A 16,507-nucleotide genomic window follows, 5' to 3' on the forward strand; every position below is an offset into this window, starting at 1 on the left:
GTTCATCCATGAAGGAAAATATATACACTGAAGTGCCAAAACCACCAGTATAGGCATGTGTATTCACATACAGAGTTATATAAACAGGCAGAACACTGCACTGGGGTTGGCAACGCCTATATAAGACAACAAGTGTCTGGTGCAGTTGTTAGATCGATTACTGCTGCTACAATGGCAGGTTATCAATATTTTAAGTGAGTCTGAATGTGGTGTTATAGTCAGCGCACAAACGATGTGACACATCATCTCCGAGGTAGTAATGAAGCATGGATTTTGCGTACGATCATTTCACAAGTGTACTGTGAGTATCAGGAATCTGGTAAAACATCAAATCTCTGACAACGCCACAGCTGGAAAAAGATCCTGCAAAAACGGGACCAACAACAACTGAAGAGAATCATTCAATGTGACAGAAGTGCAACACTTCTGCAAATTGCAGCAGATTTCAATGCTCGGCCATCAACAAGTGTCAGCGTGTGCACCATTCAATGAAACATCACTGATATGGGCTTCTGGAGCCGAAGGCCCACCCGTCTAACCTTGATGACCGAAGGCACAAAGCTTTCACCTCGCCTGGGCCTGTCAACACCGACATTAGACTCTTGATGACTTGAAACATGTTGCCTGGTTGGACGAGTCTCGTTTCAAATTGTATCGAGCGGATGGATGTTTATGTGTATGGGAATGGAGACATTCTCATGAAGCCAGGGTGTCAGTAGGGGACTGTTCAAGCTGGTGAAGGCTCTGTAATGGTGTGAGGTGTGTGCAGCTGGAGTGATACGGGACCCTTCATACATCTAGACAGGTGACACATATGTAAGCATCCTATCTGATCACCTGCCATCCATTCATGCCCATTGTGCATTCTGCCGGACTTGGGCACTTCCAGCAGGACAATGTGACACCCCATACATCCAGAATTGCTACAGAGTGCCTCCAGAAACTCTCTTCTGAGTTTAAACACTTCCGCTGGTCATCAAACACCCCAGACATTAACATTATTGAGCATACCTGGGAAGCCTCGCAACGTGCTGTTCAGGAGAGATCTCCTCTCCCTCACACTCTTACGGATTTATGGACAGCCCTGCAATATTCATAGTGTCAGTTCCCTCCATCACTACTTCAGACATTAGTCGAGTCCACGCCACATCATGTTGCTGCACCTGCGGCACTTCTGCGTGCTTTTGGGGGCCCTACTTGTTATTAGGCAGGTGTACCAGTTTCTTTAGCTCTTCAGTGTATTATGAGAATGATAATTTTTTGGGTAATGTACTTCTGTCTAACATTAATATCAAAATATGATTTCAATACATCATTTTTGTGTGGAAATGGCTTAACCACTCAAGGAACAACTGCTACTGGAAATGTCAGAGGGGTTAAAATAAATATTTACACCTTATACAAAAGGAAAGGAACCACTGTAATGGAATTCCATCTCTCAAGCTGTATATCATAATTCATTATAACAGGTCAAGCCCCCTCCATCAGTTTATTGTAGAACAAATTTTATCCTATTATATTTTTTTCCCTTTGGAGGGTGAAAGTTATCTGTATGAATCAACATGGATAACACAAGCAATAACCATACCTTTTTCTATTGATCGGACAGATGCAGAAGTCTGTTGAAAAATATGCCCAAGTTGATGATGCATTCCTTGACTTCTGGAAGGTGTTTGTGGTTGTTCCGCACTTCTGCCTGCTGAACAAAGTATGACTTAGAATACTGGAAGAACTTTGTAAGTGAAGTTATGAAGTCGCAAACACCAAAAAATTGAACCGAAATACAGTTAGAGGTGCAGAGATTCACTATTTAGTAAAACGGCTTGCAGTTGATCCTCTACCAGAAGCAGAGGGAGATTGAAGAAGAAGAAGAAGAAGAAGAAGAAGAAGAAGAAGAAGAAGGTGGAAAAGAGGAACAATGGAAGGGTAATACACTGAAAATCATAAGCCCCAAAGGAGTTTAATGATTCAAGAATGCTATACAGAAAAAATTCTTCCAATTTGTATGGGAATGGAATCCAGCACTTAAATTACGAATTGAATTGTAAACAACAAGAAAGGAAAATAGCTCCTAGGAGATGCTATAAAGATGCAAAAATAATAGGCACTGTATGGACAGATTCATCATACAGGAAGGCCAAAAATACTTTCAATGAATTTAAAAATAAAGATATCAATATAATGACTGGAAAACAAATTCCACTGCTAAGCACAGAAATGTGTACAGATTGGTAAAAACAGCACATCGAGTGCCACTACGAAGTGTGAATGTGACAAGAAGAAGAACTGGGTAGTGATTAGGAACACATCAAGGATTCAGCATTAAAAGTAACAAGCTGATGGAGCTTTGAGAGACTTGTGTTCAAACAAGGCAGTAAGCACAGTTACCAGACTTTTGGAATTTCTAACATCGTTGAGCATAACAGCTGTCACACAATTATTCCAGACAATATGTACAGTCTACAAGACCAGCCAGATATCATTTCCAGTTAGATACCGCAGTTACCGCCTCTGTCTGCCCCACTTAACTTCAGAAACCAGAGACCTCAGATAAAACTAATCTGAAATCCCTCTGAAGCACAAACAATTAGTCAATTTAGTGGTAAAATGATACATATAAGCACCAATGTGTAGTGACATATTAGAAAAACTTGGTGAACTAAGCTCCTTCAATTCCAGATGCACTGCAATATAACCACAAGCAGTGTCACCCTATTACTGTATAGTGATGATGATGAAGTCCCATACTCCGTAACAGAGCATAGGGGACGATGCGGGAGACCCACACCGCCGTACTAGGCAAGGTCATAGTGGAGGTGGTTTGCCATTGCCTTCCTCCGACAGTAATGGGTATGAATGATGATGATGATGATGATGATGAAGATGACAACAACAACACCCAGTCATCTTGAGGCAGGTGAAAATCCATGACCCCGCCGGGAATTCAACCTGGGACCACGTGCTCGGGAAGTGAGAGTGCTACCGTGAGACCACGAGCTGCGGACTATTACTGTATAGTAACACACAATTTACAAGGTGACACTTACTGAACTATATGAAAAAAATGTAAATTAGTTACAAACTATGGTGTGCACACACTTCATTCAACATGTAAACATGACTACAGATATTTGGATTTTGGTTACAACATGTTCGATATGCCTGCCATCATTGGTAATGATGTGATGCAGACGAACAGTGAAATTCGACACAGACTGCTGAAGTGTCGGAACACCGATGCTGTCGATGACCTCTTGAATGCCTGTTTTCAGCTCAGCAAGGGTTTTGGGGTTTTTGTTGTACATCTTGTCTTTAATGTTGCCTCACAAAAAGGAGTCGCACATGTTTAGATCTGGAGAAGATAGTGGGCAATAAAGGCCCATGCCAGTGGCCTCTGGGTACCCCAGAGCCAGGATGAGCTCCCCTAAGTGCTCCTCCAGGACATCAAATACTCTCTTGCTTCAATGGGGCCGAGCTCGTCTTCCATGAGCAATATCTTGCAAAATCAGAGTCACTATGGGTAATGGGGATGAAATTATCTTTCAGAACCTTCACATACCATTCAGTAGACACCGTGCCATCAAGGAACATCGCACCGATTAATCTGTGACTGGACATTGCACACCACACGGTCACCCACTGAGGGTGAAGAGACTTCTCGATCATGAAATGCTGGTTCTCAGTCCCCCAAATACGCCAATTTTGCTTACTGACAAACCTATCCAAATGAACGTGGGCTTCATCGTTAAACCAAGCCATGCATGTGCATACTAATTCCCATCATGCCCCACAGCCAACCATGCAGTTTGAATGCCATATCACAAACTGTTCAGAAGTTATGACGAATTTATTTCATACAGTTCAATAACTGTCACCCTGTAAGTAAACACTTGTAACCAAAGGATAGTCCCTTCAACAGATATGCTTGTAAGTGAACCGAAACTGCTCTTCTTCATGAATATTACTAACACTGACAGACTTGTACAAGGTAAAATGACAATCACATGTTATTTACTAACACACAATTGAAAGAAACACTTGCAACGAAAGGCAAGTCTCTTAAATATTGACAACTTGTACACAATAAAATGACAATCACATATCACCAACATAGCAAACTTAACAGGTGCCAGGCTAATCAGTGCAACACTTAAAATCACATAAACATTTAAAGACAATTAGAGCAACATCAACCACAGCTTACCAAAAATTAAATGAATTCCTCTCAAGAAAATTTACACAAGCATAACAACATATCACCGACAGTGGTAAATTCTTAGTCCCTACCCATCTTCTGTTGCGAACACTGATGGCCGGAAGCTCATTGAGGCAATTAATGATCCCCAACTATGTTCTTCAAAGGACATTCACAAAAAAACAAAAAAAATATATAAAAGAAAACCACTCGTAGCAACTCTCAAAGACAATGTGTCGGTGGCCCACCACACACACTGAGGCGAAGTCTCCATTTTACTCCCTGCCCACTCGCCCCACGCATTCCTTTGGCTAAAGCTAAAGGACATTGCCCACTTACCCAGTATGCAACAGGCTGAAGTGGTGGCCCACCACACACACTGACGAGAAGTCTCCATTTTACTACCTGCCCACTCGCCCCGCGGCCACTGGCACTCCTTTGGCTAAAACTAGAGGACATTGCCCGCTTACCCAGTATGCAACAGTCTGAAGTGGTGGGTCTATTAAATTAACACTGTAGCCCACATAGCCAAAGGTGAAAGAAAAACTCGGAATACGGCACATGTAAAAGCTACAGATAGTCCAATGGAGATAACTGAACTTTCTCCAATGCCTCTCAAGAGAACCAAGAACAATTAGCAGATTAATAGATACTTAACATTAAAAGTGAAATTATATATCTGAAGCTTCATGTAGTTCACCCTACTGATATCTTTGGCCTGCACAGAAGGTGCAGCAGTGTACAGTTAATACTAAGCTGCAGATGAACTCCAGTCAGCCACAATGCTTATTCACCTCATGCAAAATTTTCAAAAAATGAATGTATAAATAACTGGAATCAAATACTTTCAGAATGTGATTAAAAGCTTAAACAATGGCATATTGTAGATGCACCCCAAGTACAAATTTAAAAATAAATAAATAATCAGAATCAAATTCTTCCAGAATATGATTAAAAGCTTAGACAACAGCATATTATAGGTGCACGTTATATGTAATTGTGCTATTAAAAAATTCAGGATCTGATTGATGATTATTCTCTACGTACACATACAGTTGTTTTCACTTACACAAAGAGTACACCTCATATTTATGATTCTTCTAATTTGAAAGCAACACACCTGCACAATGAGCTATGTTCTCTAGCCAATATTAAAACATAATTAAATAGGAGATCATGTTGCTGTGTAGTAATCGTCTTCTATATCTCACAGAAGAAAGCATTAAGTAATTTGACAGTGAAGTTTCACTTATATAACTTTTTGTATTTAATAAAACTTTGAGAAACTGATTATTTAGCTTTACATACACATATAGGTTTTTATCACTCAGAAGCATTATCAGATGCACTAAGCACAGTAAGAACATTTCTATACCAACTGCTTCATCAAATTAATCTTTGTTAACAACTGTAATACACAAACTTTGAGCTGTTCCCCATATTTTTTTTAATGATATACTGAGTAGAACAGTTAATATCATTTATGCCCTGTCATCTTCCCAGAAAGTCTCTAACAGGACATATCCATAAACTAGCCTGAATAAGAAGTAAATCCTTTCATTTACTTAATAACCTTCTGTTTGGGTATATTGCATTTTCCAAAGAAATGAGCTAAAACACATATTTCTATCAGTATTTTGTGCCATTTCATAGGAGCAAGATTAGTTTACATTCATTTTTCAACAAAGTAAATTTCACTGTGCTCCTTCACAATGCTTGTTCAACAATTAAACGTTTTGGTCTGGAACAGCAATGGAAGGTCCTCATGCTCTATGCTCTATGTATTATTTAACATGGTTTTTGTTTATTATTTGGAAAATATTCTGAGTAAACTCTCAGGAACTTGGGAGGACATATCACATCTTGTTCCTTTTGGGTATCAGGTCTTTCTCTGGCTGCTCCCAGGATAAAACATCAAAATGAAACTACATCACTCTTGAGTAGTTCCAAACACTTCTGTAACATTCACAATACCTTCACCCCCTCAAAGACAAATTCCAGAGAAAAGTACAAATGGGATTAAACGATACACAAATAATAAAAAGAATTCAATCAATTAAAAAAAATTTCCTACAAAATATCCCAGTATATAAATTATAAAGTGGAACTAGTTGCAAAACCTTAACTTAATGATCAGTCAAGTTAAAGATTTGCAGTCACTGATCATGACAGAGGATCTACATCTACATCTACATTTACACTCCGCAAGCCACCCAACAGTGTGTGGTGGAGGGCACTTTACGTGCCACTGTCATTACCTCCCATTCCTGTTCCAGTCGCGTATGGTTCGCGGGAAGAACGACTGTCTGAAAGCCTCCGTGCGCGCTCTAATCTCTCTAATTTTACATTCGTGATCTCCTCGGGAGGTATAAGTAGGGGGAAGCAATATATTCGATACCTCATCCAGAAACGCACCCTCTCGAAATCTGGACAGCAAGCTACACCGCGATGCAGAGCGCCTCTCTTGCAGAGTCTGCCACTTGAGTTTATTAAACATCTCCGTAACGCTATCACGGTTACCAAATAACCCTGTGACGAAACGCGCCGCTCTTCTTTGGATCTTCTCTATCTCCTCCGTCAACCCGATCTGGTACGGATCCCACACTGATGAGCAATACTCAACTATAGGTCGAACGAGTGTTTTGTAAGCCACCTCCTTTGTTGATGGACTACATTTTCTAAGCACTCTCACAATGAATCTCAACCTGGTACCCGCCTTACCAACAATTAATTTTATATGATCATTCCACTTCAAATCGTTCCGCACGCATACTCCCAGATATTTTACAGAAGTAACTGCTACCAGTGTTTGTTCCACTATCATATAATCATACAATAAAGGATCCTTCTTTCTATGTATTCGCAATACATTACATTTGTCTATGTTAAGGGACAGTTGCCACTCCCTGCACCAAGTGCCTATCCGCTCCAGATCTTCCTGCATTTCGCTACAATTTTCTAATGCTGCAACTTCTCTGTATACTACAGCATCATCTGCAAAAAGCCGCATGGAACTTCCGACACTATCTACTAGGTCATTTATATATATTGTGAAAAGCAATGGTCCTATAACACTCCCCTGTGGCACGCCAGAGGTTACTTTAACGGCTGTAGATGTCTCTCCATTGATAACAACATGCTGTGTTCTGTTTGCTAAAAACTCTTCAATCCAGCCACACAGCTGGTCTGATATTCCTTAGGCTCTTACTTTGTTTATCGGGCTACAGTGCGGAACTGTATCGAACGCCTTCCGGAAGTCAAGAAAAATAGCATCTACCTGGGAGCCTGTATCTAATATTTTCTGGGTCTCATGAACAAATAAAGCGAGTTGGGTCTCACACGATCGCTGTTTCCGGAATCCATGTTGATTCCTACATAGTAGATTCTGGGTTTCCAAAAACGACATAATACTCGAGCAAAAAACATGTTCTAAAATTCTACAACAGATCCACGTCAGAGATATAGGTCTATAGTTTTGCGCATCTGCTCGACGACCCTTCTTGAAGACTGGGACTACCTGTGCTCTTTTCCAATCATTGGAACCCTCTGTCCTCCGTTCCTCTAGAGACTTGCGGTACACGGCTGTTAGAAGGGGGGCAAGTTCTTTCGCGTACTCTGTGTAGAATTGAATTAGTATCCCGTCAGGTCCAGTGGACTTTCCTCTGTTGAGTGATTCCAGTTGCTTTTCTATTCCTTGGACACTTATTTCGATGTCAGCCATTTTTTCGTTTGTGCGAGGATTTAGAGAAGGAACTGCAGTGCGGTCTTCCTCTGTGAAACAGCTTTGGAAAAAGGTGTTTAGTATTTCAGCTTTACGCGTGTCATCCTCTGTTTCAATGCCATCATCATCCCGGAGTGTCTGGATATGCTGTTTCGAGCCACTTACTGATTTAACGTAAGACCAGAACTTCCTAGGATTTTCTGTCAAGTCGGTACATAGAATTTTACTTTCGAATTCACTGAACGCTTCACGCATAGCCCTCCTTACGCTAACTTTGACATCGTTTAGCTTCTGTTTGTCTGAGAGGTTTTGGCTGCGTTCAAACTTGGAGTGAAGCTCTCTTTGCTTTCGCAGTAGTTTCCTAACTTTGTTGTTGTACCACGGTCTACTTGTCTGGTTTGATCATTACCTGTCCTATAGAGAATTTTATCTTCACTCTCTCATCACAATGGAAATACCTTTGACTTAATTAGTAGGTTAAGGGTCCAATTTGGAAAATACCACAGGAATTAATGACATTTAGCTCCTAGTGGGCATTGACTTACATCAATGCGGAGGTTGAAAATTTGTGCTGGAGCGGAATTCTTTACTGCGCTCCACTGTAAGAATTTTAGAATTTCTGCATTTGTTGACCAATATCTCTAACCAACTGTCTGAAACCTAGCCTCCCACACTGAAGATACTAACAACTCCTATCACAGATTTCCATCATCCCTCCCCACCCCCTTTTACCTTCTGTATCGTTACTTGTCACTTATGATGCCACCTCCCTACACAAGAACATCCTCATGCCCTCCCACTATTGAACACTGCCTCTCCCAACGTCTTACAGACTCCAAATCCACAATCACATTCCACACCCACTATATCCTAACCTACAGTGACTTTTCCTTTGAAGGGAAGGTATGCAAACAAATCCAAAGCACTGCCATGGGCACCCACGAGCACTTCCTAAACTAATCTGATAAAGGGTCATCTAGGGGAAAGCTTGTTGTTGTTGTGGTCTTAAATATAATGACAGTCTGAATACTGAATTTTTGAATTTGAATTTATTCATCTTTGAACATTTTACGTGTTATGGGTGCAATTATTTATATATAAACCTAAGATAAATAAAGTATATAAAAATTTAATGATTTTTGCATCAGTGACACATGGTTATACACAATGCAAAAATTATGTCTGTAGGAACATTTTAACCAGTATTTTGTTACAACTTAGTATGACAGTAGTCAGAACTTTATGTCACTTAAATCTGATTCCTCATACTCTTTAATGGAGCAGTATGCTTCCTTGTTAAACCACTGTGCTAGAACATTTTCAAATGTATTATAGGGTAAGAGAAAAGGCAGCTTTTGGGTTTCTATTAAAAAATCTGGGGCCTAGATATTCATGGCTGTTGTGAACCTTAGCTAGCCTACTGTAGGGTATAACAATTGATTGTACATATTTTGTGTTGTGATCATGTACAGACATCTTAGGCTAAAATTATTTACATTCTCTTTAACACTGAGAAAGCAACTATACATGTAGTGGCTTGGGAGTGTCATAATATTAAGTTCTGTGAAATGATCTTCATGAGAGCCTCTTGGAGTCAATGCTGCTATACATCTGATAGACTTTTCTTGCCACTTGAATATAGTTTTTCAGCTGGGGCAATTACCTCATAGTAGAATTCCATTGGTGCAGTGGGAGTGGAAGAATGCAAAATAATCATATATTAGTAGGGTTTGACTTACAAAAAATGGTTCAAATGGCTCTGAGCACTATGGGACTTAACATCTATGGTCATCAGTCCCCCTAGAACTTAGAACTACTTAAACCTAACTAACCTAAGGACATCACACGACACCCAGTCATCACGAGGTAGAGAAAATCCCTGACCCCGCCGGGAATCGAACCCGGGAACCCGGGCACAGGAAGCAAGAATGTTACCGCACGACCACGAGCTGCGGACGTTTGACTTACACTATACCTCAGTTTGAACAGCAGACATCTCACTCTAGAAAGTTTTGAGCATAATTTTTCTGTATGAACTGCCCGCCTAAGTTTCTGATCTATATGGAAACCTAATAGTTTGATTATTTTTTATTTTAACTGGAGGCACTTAAACTGAACACAATGTCTTCAGTTTTAATGTTATTACTTTGTAAATAATTTGCCTGGAAGCAATTAACACTTTGGGCCATAGCTACATTTAATTATATCACAGCTCCTCTGGATCATCAACTTGTGTGATTAGAGTTGTATCATCTGCATGCAGCCCTGCCTGACACGACAAAAACGAGGTTCACTCATAGACAATGAACAGGAATGGACCCAGTACCAAGCTCTGCGGAACACCTTTTCTAACAGGTAATGAGTCTGATCTTTGGTTGTTTATAGTTACCATCTGCCTTCTGTTGCTTAGATAAAACTCAATAAGATGAAGAGCATCCTCTCCAGCTCCATAGTATTGGAGCTTTCTTACACGTATACTATGGAAGACAGTGTCAAAAGCCTATCTCAAATCTGGAAGAGTTGCACAGGTTGTTTTCTTAGTCTCAAAACAATCATATGTTATTGTGGTGCAGATCCCCACCCAACTCTATCTTGTACAAGCCTCTTCATCTTTGAACAACTACTGCAGCCTACATCTTTCTGAATCTGCTTACCGTATTCATTCTTGGCCTCTCTCTACAATTTTTACGCCCTACATTTCCCTCCAATACTAAAATTGGTGATACCTTTATGTCTCAGAATGTGTGCTATCAACTGGTCCATTTTTTTGTCAAGTTGTGCTACACGTTCCCAATTCTATTCAGTATCTCCTCATTAGTCACATTATCGACTCACCTAATCTTCAGCATTCTTCTGTAGCACCACATTTTGAAAATTTCTGCTCTCTTTTTGTCTAAACTGTTTATCATCCATGTTTCACTTTCATACAAGTCTACACTCCAGACAAACACATTCATAAGAGACTTCCTAACACTTAATTCTATATTCAATGTTGACAAATTTCTCTTCTTCAGAATCCGTTTTCTTGCCGTTGTCAGCCTGCATTTTATAGCCATTCTACTTCGGCCATCATCTGTTATTTTGCTGCCCACATAGCAAAACTCATCTACTATTTTAAGCATCTCATTTCCTAATCTGATTCCCTTTGGCTCACCTGATTTAATTTAACTACACTCCATTATCCTTGTTTTGCTTCTGTTGATGTACATTTTATATATTCTGTTCAACTGCTCTTCCAGGGCCTTTGCTGTATCTAACAGAATAACATCATCACTGGCAGACCTTGAAGTTTTTATTTCTTCTCTCTGAATTTTAATTACTACTCCAAATTTTTCTTTGGTCTCCTTTACTGCTTGTTCAATGTGCAGATCGAATAACATTGAGAATGGGCTACAGCCCTGTCTCACTGCCATCTAAACAATTGCTTCCCTTTCATGCCCCTCGACTCTTATTACTGCCGTCTGGTTTCTGTGCAATTTGTAAATAGGCTCTTTCTCCCGTATTTTATCCTGTAACAATATTATGAAAAGGAAAGTTGCCACTCACCAGATAGCGGAGTTGGTGAGTCAAAGATAGACACAACAAAAAGACTGTCACAAATAAAGCTTTCGGCCATTAAGGCCTTCGTCAACAATATAAGTAGACACACATGCACAAACTTCCACACACACGCAAATGCAACTCACACACACGACTGAAGTCTCAGGTAACTATATGGTGAGTGGCAACTTTACTTTTAACAATATTGTTACATTCCATCCTGGATTTTCCATTGTTTGATTGTATTTTATCCTGCTACCTACACAATTTCAAAGCAAGTATTCCAGTCTCATACATCTTGCACATCAGAGATATCATAGTGAGGTACGATTATATCTAAGCTGACACAAAATTGAAAGCTCTACTATCAATTTTTTAGGTACCTCAATTGTTTTTCCACTGATCTCGGTGCCTGTCAATCTTTTGAGCTGGTGCAATAAAGACGTATAGACTCCCCCACTATTGTGTTAATTAAAAGTTATAACATGCAGAAGTCACAAGTTTTCATTCTGCTACTGAGCTATGTGCTGATATCACATCCAATGCAATGAGAACTTGCATTTTTAAATGGACCTTTTTGGAGAAGAAGTCAACATGAAGAGAGAATAGCCAATGCAACCATGCTGGCATTTTTGTACATCACTGGGGAGACGAGGGAAAAATCAAGCGACACACCAAAACTCAAAGGAATTATTCTTCAAGTAATGTTCCAGAACTGCCACATTTCTTAACCTGCACACAACATACTTGCATGCTTTTCTGGACTTACAATTTCTAGTGTGGCTAAACGTGCTTTCAGCCTTCCCTTCTTTGCTTATGACTGGTTTACCATCTGAGCTTTTGATATTCACACAGCTGCTTCTCTTTTCCCCAAAGGCCTCTTTAATTTTCCTGTAGGTAGTATCTATCTTCCACTTAGTGAAATGTGCTCCTAAATCCTTATATTTGAGCTCTAGCCATTCCTGCTTAGAAATTTTGCGCTTCCAATCAATTTCATTTTTTAGATGTTTGTGTTCCCTTATGCCTGCTTCATTTGCTGCATTTCTAAATTTTCTCCTTTCATCAGTTACATTCAATATCTCTCTTGTTATCCAAGGATCCCTGCTAGGCCTTGTATTTTTACCTGTATTGATTCCCTAATGCCTTCACTATTTCATCTTTTAAAGCTACCATCCTTTTGGGAACTGTTTTACCTTGAGAATTGTTTGCTTGAGGAATAAGAGACTGATGACCCTATAGTTTGGTCCCTTTATACCCCAAAGCCACTAACCAGTCTTAAAGCTACCTATTTGTCTTTTACTATATTCCTTTCCCCTGTTCCGGTCAACTGTTGCCTGATGCTCTCTCTGAAGCTCTGAACAACCACTGGTTGTTTCAACTTACCCAGGTGCCATTTCCTTAAGTTCCTAATATTTTTTCAATTTCTTCAGTTTTAATCTACAGTTCATAACCAATAAATTTTGGTCAGAGTCCACACCTGTCACTGGATATGTCTTACAATTTAAAATCTGGTTCCTAAATCTCTGTCTAACCATTATATAATTAATCTGAAACTTTCCAATGTCTCCAGGCCCCTTCCATGAACACAACCTTTATTTATGATTCTTAAACCAAGTGTTAGCGATGGTTAAATTATGCTCTGCACAAAACTCTACCAGGCAGCTTAATCTTTCATTCCTTTTCTCCAGTCCATAAACACCTTCTATTTTTCCTTCTCATCCTTTTCCTACTATCAAGTTCCAGTCCCATATCACAATTAAATTTTCATCTTCTTTAACTATCTGGATAATTTCTTTTTCCTCCTCATACATTTCTTCAATCTCTTCATCATCTGTGGAGCTAGTTAGAAAGTAAACCTGTCCTACTGTGGCAGGCGTGGGCTACAATAATGTGTTCGTTATGCTTTTCATAGTAGCTTACGTGCATTTCTATTTTCTTTTTCATTATTAAATCCACTCCTGCATTACCCTATTTCACTTTATATTTATAACCCAGTATTCACCTTAACAGAAGTCCTGTTCCTCCTGCCACTGAATTTCACTAATCCCCACTACATCTACCTTCAGCTTATCCATTTCCCTTTTAAAATTTTCTAACCTACCTGCCCAACTAAGGAATCTAATATTCCACACTCCTGATGAAACCTCCACCTGTGCAGCCCCTGCCCAGAGATCCGAATGGGGGACTACTTTACCTCTGGAAAAGTTATGACTGTAGTTTACCCTTGATTTCGCCCAGTCACAGTACTAGCACAGCAAGTCCATTTTGGTTGATGTTACAAGGTCAGATCGGTCAATCATCCAGATTGTTGCTCCTGCAACTACTAAAGAGGCTGCTGTCCGCCTTCAGGAATCACACGTTTGTCTGGTCTCTCAACGGATAACCCTCCATTGTGGTTGTACCTATGGTACGACTATCTGTATCACTGAGGCACACAAGCCAACCCACCAACAGCAAGGTCAATGGTTCTTGGCATCCCTAAACTCCCAACCCCTAGTCTGGTTCAGGTTCATTGATATCTTCATGATCTGGACTCTGGGCCAAGACACTTTGTCCACATTCCATCACAACCTCAATACCTTCTCTCCCATTCACTTCGCCTGGTCCTCCTCTACTCAACATGCCACCTCCCTTGATGCTGACCCTCAACTCTCTGATGGTACCATCAAAACCTCTGTACACGTAAAACCCACTAACCACTAACAGTACCTACATACCGATAGCAGCCATCCTTTCCAAACCAAAAAAATCACTCACACATAGCCTAGCCACCTGTGGCCAACACATCTACAGTGACAAGAACTCCCTTGCCCAGTATGCTGAAGGCCTCATGAAGGTCTTCAGAGAAAGGCAATATCTCCCAAACCTAGAACACAAACAATTTCCTGTGTCATAGACCCCCAATCCTCTCACCACTCCCAAGTATCAGCTACAAAGAGGGTCCCCTCTCATCACACAATACCATCCTTGTCTGGAACAAGTGAAACATATCCTTCACCAGGGTTTTGATTATCTTTCATCCTACACTGAAATGAGGGATATCCTACCCAAGACCCTTCTTACTCCTCCTAAAACAGTGTGCTGTAGGCCAACCAACCTCCACAAAATCCTAGTCCATCCCTATACTCTCCCAGTTTAGGGCTGTGTATACTCCATTACGAAACTGATTGTCAACAATTAGTCACAATTTCAAAACAACAGTAACATTCAAAAGTACAATACTAGAAGGAGAAATGACTTACACTATCCTTCATTCAGACTTCGTTGATCACTAAAAAGAGTAAGGTACTGAACCATAAAAATCTTTTACCACCTACCAAGAGATGTAGAGTTGAATAGCTATTAAAATTAACTCGAAACACAAATTGGAATCATCTGCTTGACAACTACTCCTTCTTAGCAGAAGAATTCTGAATGTTAACAGTATTGTGTGTGTGTGTGTGTGTGTGTGTGTGTGTGTGAGAGAGAGAGAGAGAGAGAGAGAGAGATATATATATATATATATATCAATATTAGTGAAAAATCACAATGATGATCCATACAACACGCACATATCTAAACTAAAGAAGATAATTTCACCTCCATAAGTCCCATAGATAACTGAAGTAAATGCAAGAACTGTCACACAAACAGCTTTGCAGTAATGTATCCAAGTTGCTGGCTGGAACAAAAACAGAAAGATTATCACAGCAACGTTAAGGATCAGCAAAGTTAAGGAACTGTTACTGTGTGTGTATGAAGAAAAAGGGGGGGGGGGGGGGGGATGAATGGTTTAGAGCTGCTCAACAATGAGGTCATCAGTGCACAGGATCTGTTCAATGGCAGTTTGATAAAGGTATCAGAAAGCAAGCCAATTCTACCATTATGTTTGACATCTGAAGCAAGACTAGGAATTAAGACACATTCCAATAACTTTTCTATAAAGAAAAAGAGTCTGACAAGGTGAAATCATAAAAGATGTCTGAAATCCTCAAGAAATAGGTTATGTTATTGAGGCATAAGAGTAATATACAATGTGTACAAGAACCAAGAGGTGCAATTACACCAAGAGGGAATCAAACACATTAAAAAATTTGTAAATGCAGGAGGCAGATTTTATCCTTGTCTGTCATACCTGTACATCAAAGAAACAATGAAGGAAATAAGAGATAGGTTCAGATATGGTGTTAACATTCTGAGTGAAGGGGTATCAATGATAAGGTGTACTGATGACACTGCTGTCCTCTGTCAAACTGGGGAAGAGTTATAGGACCTGTTAAATGAAATGGAGAGTTCACTGAATAAAGAATATAAATGAAAGTAAAACAAAGAAAGACAGAAGTGCTGAGGAGAAAAGATGAAATTATGAGAAACTAGACAAGAAAATTAGGAACCATGTAGTATGCTGGAGTGAAGAAATACTGCTGTCTTTAACTCTGTGATGGATTAAGTAAGGAAGACATAAAATCTGACTAGCACAGGCAAAGAGAACATTCCTCACCACAAAAATCTATTATTATGCAACACAGAATTTTGGAGGAAAGCAGAAAATGAGATGGAAAAGGATGAATAATTGAGTAAATCAATAAATGTTATTTTATCCTTGCTGGATCTAGAGAATTCAGTAGCCGTTAATGACTGTTGGTGAATACTGTGACGAGGCAGAAATACTTTTAAAGTGCTATTATTTCAAAGCCATAACATTTTTGGGCATTTGTGCCAATCTCCAGATGGCTAATGTTTCCAATTATATAAATGTTCTATCAGCAGCATGTTGTCAGCTTCAGTACTGTACAACCATATTTGAATATTTGTATAGACTCACAATTGTTCCAGTGGAAAACTGTTTAACCTTATACCTACATAAATACTGGCATATTAGCCTGTTTTAATCACTGAAACAACATAAAGGTGGTACTAAATGTTCAAAAATTCTTGTGCAGTGTTCCAGTTGAAAACATGCTACTGATGAAAACAGTCATATAGCTGTAAATGTTTGCCATCTAACAATTGGCATAATGCCTGGAACCTGTTATGACTCCGAAATGAAAGTACTGTAAAAGTATTTGAGG

General features: G+C 39.6%; 1 protein-coding gene across 1 annotated transcript in view; it reads right to left on the reverse strand.

Annotated features, from left to right (window-relative positions):
* The window catches only part of LOC126194954 (lysosomal-trafficking regulator), a 304,398-nt gene that overhangs the window by 166,489 nt on the left and 121,402 nt on the right, over window positions 1-16,507 (reverse strand). Inside the window, exon 16 of the mRNA XM_049933343.1 lies at window positions 1,589-1,696. Within this exon, the coding sequence (XP_049789300.1) occupies window positions 1,589-1,696 (108 nt within the window). The remainder of the gene's footprint in view (window positions 1-1,588; window positions 1,697-16,507) is intronic.

Source organism: Schistocerca nitens, chromosome 7, assembly GCF_023898315.1.
Source record: "Schistocerca nitens isolate TAMUIC-IGC-003100 chromosome 7, iqSchNite1.1, whole genome shotgun sequence".
Lineage (NCBI taxonomy): Eukaryota > Metazoa > Arthropoda > Insecta > Orthoptera > Acrididae > Schistocerca > Schistocerca nitens.